Raw genomic sequence first — 6,086 nt, forward strand, 5'->3', positions numbered from 1 at the left:
GGGGAAGAGTAGCTGGAAACAGGAGGCGTGACCCTGTGGCTTCTTGGAGAGGGTGAAATTAAAAAGGGGAGGGGCCTTTCTGTTCAGGAGCCGTGACCCCTGCCTGCGGGCTCAGTGGGAGGGTGGTTTATATGGCGCGGGCTTCCAAGAATCGGACAAATCTGGAACCACGCTGGGCTCTCTCGGCTGCTAGCGGTCAGCCTTAAGGTTTACCGTGGAATCGGCAGATTCCTGACAGTCGGGCCTGCAGGACCGGTGGATCTCGAAGCTTCACGGCAATAGAGCTCACTACCTCAAGAGACTACTGTGTGTAATTTCCATAAACTTAGCATTTTGTAAATCCTGCGTAGTTCAGTGGGATACTATCTTTATAGAGTGCTTCTATAGCACTGAAGAAAGGAAGAAAATATAAATACAAGTAAATCATAGGTGATAGGGTAGACAGTGGCCTCAAGCAGTCCTCCCACAGCCCTAAGGTAGGGGCAGCTCTACGCCAAACGCTTCAGATCGGTGACTGCCTCACTAGAAGTCTCCCGGATGGGGATCTTGTGTCCCTACAGACAATGTTTCTCATTATAGCCTTAACATATAAAAGCTGCCATTTAAGCCTAATGTTTCTTGTCTTATCCCTGCAAGGCAGAGAGAACAGGTTTCCCCTTTTCTCTCTGTTGTTCCTCAAAAGGCAGACCCAAGGGAAGTGTGACGCTGATCCCTGCGTTGTATGCTTTATCTCCCCATAATAAGAATTCACAAAGAGAGGAGTTTAAAAAAAAAAAACCAAACCAAACATGCGGAGGCATGCAGCATGTTTTCAGTATGCACAACTTTTATTTTCTAGTTAGTTAATACAATTGCTTTTAAAATGCAGCTTTTTAAAAGGGTAAAAAACTTAAAATATATCTCCAAATTTAATACCTGACATGCAAAGACAGAGTACTCAAAGTGCATACAAAAATATCACTTCATTCTACTGGAAAAAGATAAGCATGTCTAGTTGCATTACTTACGGATGTTTGAATTAGTACAAAATTATGTAGAATTTTAGCTTCATTACAAAATCCATTATTTTGGTATCCTTCGTTTTGATGGATACATAGAAGCACGTACCCCCCGGCCCACTGAGAAAGGTATTTGAATGCCTTCTGCATGTTACCTCTTACCGTTCTGTGTAACTGTAAGCTTTGTGTGCAATGCTATTTTTGAGGAAAAGTCGAATATTTTGTGCCAGTTAAATTAAGAACAAATACAACCATGGCTTGAAGAAATGTGCAGGCCAAGAATAAGTGCATTGCATCATATTTTAGCACAATTAATTCCAGCTGAAATGTCATCATTTGGAAAGGAAACTGGAAGACGGCAGGGGGGTTGGACTAGATGACCTTTAGAGGTCCCTTCCAACCCAAACTATTCTATGATTCTATGATTTAATTGCTTTTTTTAAATACCTGTATGGACAAGAACTAGAGAAGGTTCAAAAAATAACGTAAACCCGCATTTCTGTCAGGTAAGAATCTATACTCAAACTTCACAGTGCAGATGTTCTCTTGAGGAAGAAAAAATTTCACTGCTATCATTTTTTATGCCATCTTTTCCATAGTATGTGTTCTGCGTAAAAATTAGCTGAAACCTCACTTATCAGTCCCAGGTAGAATATTTTATTTTCCTTTCTACATAAAATGTACATCCACTTTAGAAAAGCAATACAGCTTCTGAGAAAGATGTTGCTGGCCTTGTCCTCCATCACTGTGTGCTGCATGCACTGGCAACAGTGGCTTATATTCAGATTAATGTACACTGGGGCCATGGCCTGATAGGAAAAGTTTTGTCAGTAACGTGGGCAGAAGTGCCAGCCTCCTGCGTTAGGCTGGCGAATGGAAGGGGAGAGAACGAGGACAGGTAGCGCTAAAAGCGGGAATTGTCAAATCACAGCCTGAGCCTAAGCATTAGTGTAAACAGAAATTAATACTTCCGTCTGAGGAGGTGCAGATCAGTCTGATTTGCCGCTTAAACACGTGCCTAATTCTCAGCTTGTGGAGATGCCAATCTGACACACAAATGGCGTATGTCTCTTTGTAAATACAAACCTGCGTTTTTGCTGGCTTGGACTGGAACATCAATATCATCTAAGTTCAAGCCTGTATTGCATTTGAAATGAGAAACTTCACTGACTGTCATGAGGACTGAAATTTCTGCCTTAATTAGAGAATAAAGATGTCGGTCTGGTGATGTTACCTACTGTGTGAGATACTGTCCAACTGACTGATGGTTAGAGGATTTTTTTCACTGATTTTGATGGCGTTCACTCAGGTCTTTAGGACAGAATAATTTATTTAGTGCTTAGCTTTTCACCTTAGATTTTCCGCTAACATTACTTGCAGCAAAAATCTTCCCTGTGCAGTGTGATATAGGAAGATTTCTCTGATGTAATCAAATAAGGAGACATAAATATGTGAACATACTGAAGCTAATTAGCCCACATTGTGAAACTTAAAAGGGATTTTATACCTGGACATTTCTTACACTTCTGTTATTATCAGTTCCTTCATCATACAGAGGTTTTTTTCCATTTAAAAAATTAATGTAGTGCTAAAAAATTTAAAGTAGCGGTCTGTTTTCCATCAAAACACGTTTCGTCTTCATGAAAAGTAAGAACAATTGATTTGCTACGTATCTATTTTATATAGTCCTAAAGTAAGGATTAAAGTTTTGCGCATCAAATCCTTTATCTTTTGTAAATTATTGCACTTGTGCATTATGGACTATCAAATGTAAAAGAACAGCAGCAGTCTGATGTAGAATATTAAAAGAAAAAATACGCTATATAAAAATATATTCATTAAACTAAATAAACTCCTATATTCCATTTTTAAAAAAGCCCCAAACCTCTATACTAGGTCACATTCTGACTTGTTTGCACTCAGTAGCAGCCTGTTCTACAGATTCCACTAAGTACTTGGGGACTAAAGTTTTCGTTAATCTAATTTATGTCATGATCTGCCTCTTGATGAAAGATGCGTAACCTAGCCAAAATGATCTTCTGTGTATACTTCATTTTAGGGACGATCATTAATAGTAGTGCATGATTTGCTACAATGGGATTAATACAGAACTGATGAACTCATATCCAAGGGTCTTTTCTATTGAAACTTATCCTGTTTGAAGTTTTATAGTAGTTCAGTGCCATTTTCTGTTCATGTGACTGTTTCACCTATTTCAGTTACCTAACAACCTGCAGCAATCTAAGGAATTGCTTGGAAAAAATGATCACGGTACATTTTTCAAGACTTGTCAGCACGTATGCTCCCACCAGTGTTCTAGAATTGCAAAGCCTTGGCCAGCTAGAACTCCTGCTAGGCATTGTGCAAATACAGAACAAAAGGCCTGCCATCCCAAGATTTTGGCCTCTTCAACTCTCCTGGGCAGAGCACAAAGCAGCTTTTCATCCTGTACACACTGATGAAACAGTGTAACGCACCTTCTGCCTGACTAGTCCCAAAACTGAGTACCTCTTTCGTAATAGTCTTCTGATTTTTTTTTATCAATATATCGTACCAAAAAGTGCTTGCTGAATCAGGTCCAGAATATTTCTGGGATAACGTTAGCTAAAATTTGGAGATTTCTAGAGATCTGTATCATTCAGACAATCAATCAGAGTTTTCTTCAAGTGCAAAGATTGGTTTCATTGCAGAAAACGCGTATATAGTACCGGTGCATAAATATTGCTGTGAGTTCACAGGTAAGACAGTACCAGCAGTCCATCTTCATGAAGCAAGTCTGCGCATAGCCTAGTGAAATGGTTTTCAGAAGGTGGAGAGAAACAGGCCATGGTTAGTTCTGAGTACACACCGCTTGGAAAAAGAAAATGTTTGTGTATGTGTTAACTAAAAACTACCAAGTTCAACCTGGCCTCAGTGAAAGTACAGAGAAAGTAACTGTTCTGAGGCAGCTGCCCTCTGACTTGTGTCTACATCGGACAATTCAGTCAGGAAGCTGCAGGTCTGAAGGTTACTAGCTCTCACCTTCAAAATGTGGCTATAAAGGTGGAGGACAGAAGCCTCTCGGAACACTCTGACCTTGGATCGGTAGTTTTGTGTCTGGCTTCTTATTTAATGAGAATAATACAAATATCTAACCAATCCTGTGGATAGAAATCAGAATTCAAATCTCTTTGGCCTGCCAGTCCCAAATGCTTCTGTTACAGAATCATGGTGTCTTTCTAGCTTTTTCAATCCTTCATTCCTTTCTGCACTGTGACTTACAGGGGAGTGGAAAGTGCTTCTCCCCGTATTAGTGATAAGGAATAATATTTGGGTCTCTTGCAATATTCGTACCAACCAAAAAAGGAGGGGGTGAATCAGGAGTACCAAGTATCACAATCTATTTACCAAGCCCTGATGAAGCTTGAGAGGCTTTTGCTTAGGGTCTCAGTTTCTCCTCTCACCAATCTGCCTTCCAAGCTGACCTTACCTTTTCCTACGGGACTTCATGCTGTGGTAGAAACTACAAAGCAGGGAGATGCTGAGAACCTCTACCCAGCCACAACCTCCTCTTACCTACTTGCCTCCAGGGACCTCTACATCCCACACGCACAGCAACCTTGCTGCAGCATTTTGCTACAGCGTGACACAGAGAAGGGTCACAGAACCGCCAGCCACCAGCCCCTTCCCACTCCTGCTGCTGGAGCAGAGAGGCCAAGCACAGGGCACTACCCCATTTTAGATCGGGAATTAAGAATGGAGTTCTGACTAGTACCACAGTAGCATAATAGGAGGAACACATAATAATCATGCCTTTACCTACATGGAGTGTTGTAATGCTTCCAAGGTATTGATGCATCACTAGTTTAATCCACCTCAGGCTATAAAAGGGCACTTAGCCCAATCTCCTGTTTTCTGAGTAAGTGGCCTGCGCGCTGCACCATTATTTTAGCAGTAAGTGCTACTTTACTTTCTGGCAGTATTCTGTAAATACACAATACCATGGTATTGCTTTAATGGACTTGTATTGTTGCATGTTAGTTACGTTCAATACACTGCTTTGCTGCAGCTTCCTGTAAAATGTTCAGATTGTGCAAGAAGGTGTCTGTTGTGTTAAAAGGAGGAATGAGAGGGGGAGGTTGACCATAATTTTGGATGCAGGTGCCTCAAGCCTTATCAAGTCTTCTTTTAGGTACCTAACTTGTCTTTAGATCTATTTATAAGCCCGTGTAAGGCAAAAGTAGTCCTAAAGCGACAGAGATCAGGAGATGCTTCTGCACATATAATCTACTACATCTCAAGAAAAACTTGACCTCCTCCACTAAGCACTGACATTCAGGTACCCAGGGAGGGTATTTATTTATGGAGAAGGAAACTGTTGAGGGCTCAGTTCATCCGCCATACTCTCACAGCATGACTCAATGCTACAGGCAAAGGAATAAAGCCAGCAGTATTCTGTAAATAATAGACACATTCAGTTCTGAAGTGTGTACCTCTTCCTGAACATCAAGTTCATCATCAGGCCGGCTTGCTTCTGTGAATTCCATGGGTTCTTTAGACTCCTGCATGAGCGAAATCTTGGCAGAAATAGAAGAAACATGATGAGCTACGCGTTATCCGTATCATTGAAATTGATTTATTACTCTGAAGTACCGTAAGATAACTTCCACAACTTACAGGAGTCTGTTGTTTACTGTTCCTAGACAACACTGTTGATTTAGTTTAGCTGAGAGGAACTTAAATGTTGAAAAGCTTATGGTCCTGCCTCTCCTCATATGACTAGTTATAGCTTTGTAAAAATAATAAAAGCAGAATCTATCTCTAAGCTGCTGTACACCTTTGTCAAAATGTTAATCTCTACTATAAGACAGTAGTATGCAAAAATTATCAAAAAATAAGGGTCCCGTCCTAGTTAGTTATCAGTCAGATTAATTTTAATTGCTATTTATTCATAATACTGTAATAGTGATTGCTAGGGAAGGAATTGTGGTGAAAAGACAGGGGAACATTATAAGGCCATTTTCCTAATGTGGGCCCACAGCTTTAAATGCTACAGAGTGTTCTGGTTATCTCAAAAAACAGAATACAACTAGGAAAGGCACAGAGAAA

General features: G+C 40.5%; 2 protein-coding genes across 2 annotated transcripts in view; both read right to left on the minus strand.

Annotated features, from left to right (window-relative positions):
- CBLL1 (Cbl proto-oncogene-like 1, E3 ubiquitin protein ligase) overlaps positions 1-2,175 on the minus strand; it is a 9,626-nt gene extending 7,451 nt beyond the window's left edge. The window contains exon 1 of the mRNA XM_009328365.1: positions 2,085-2,175. Within this exon, the coding sequence (XP_009326640.1) occupies positions 2,085-2,175 (91 nt within the window). The remainder of the gene's footprint in view (positions 1-2,084) is intronic.
- Positions 2,176-3,761: 1,586 nt separating this feature from the next.
- Positions 3,762-6,086, minus strand: part of SLC26A4 (solute carrier family 26 (anion exchanger), member 4) — a 26,511-nt gene continuing 24,186 nt past the window's right edge. The window contains exons 19-20 of the mRNA XM_009328366.1: positions 5,471-5,554; positions 3,762-3,785 (exon numbers count right to left, since the gene is read on the minus strand). Coding sequence (XP_009326641.1) covers positions 3,762-3,785; positions 5,471-5,554 — 108 coding nt within the window. The remainder of the gene's footprint in view (positions 3,786-5,470; positions 5,555-6,086) is intronic.

The sequence above is a fragment of the Pygoscelis adeliae genome, unplaced genomic scaffold, assembly GCF_000699105.1.
Source record: "Pygoscelis adeliae isolate BGI_AS28 unplaced genomic scaffold, ASM69910v1 Scaffold267, whole genome shotgun sequence".
In the NCBI taxonomy this organism is placed as follows: Eukaryota; Metazoa; Chordata; class Aves; order Sphenisciformes; family Spheniscidae; genus Pygoscelis; species Pygoscelis adeliae.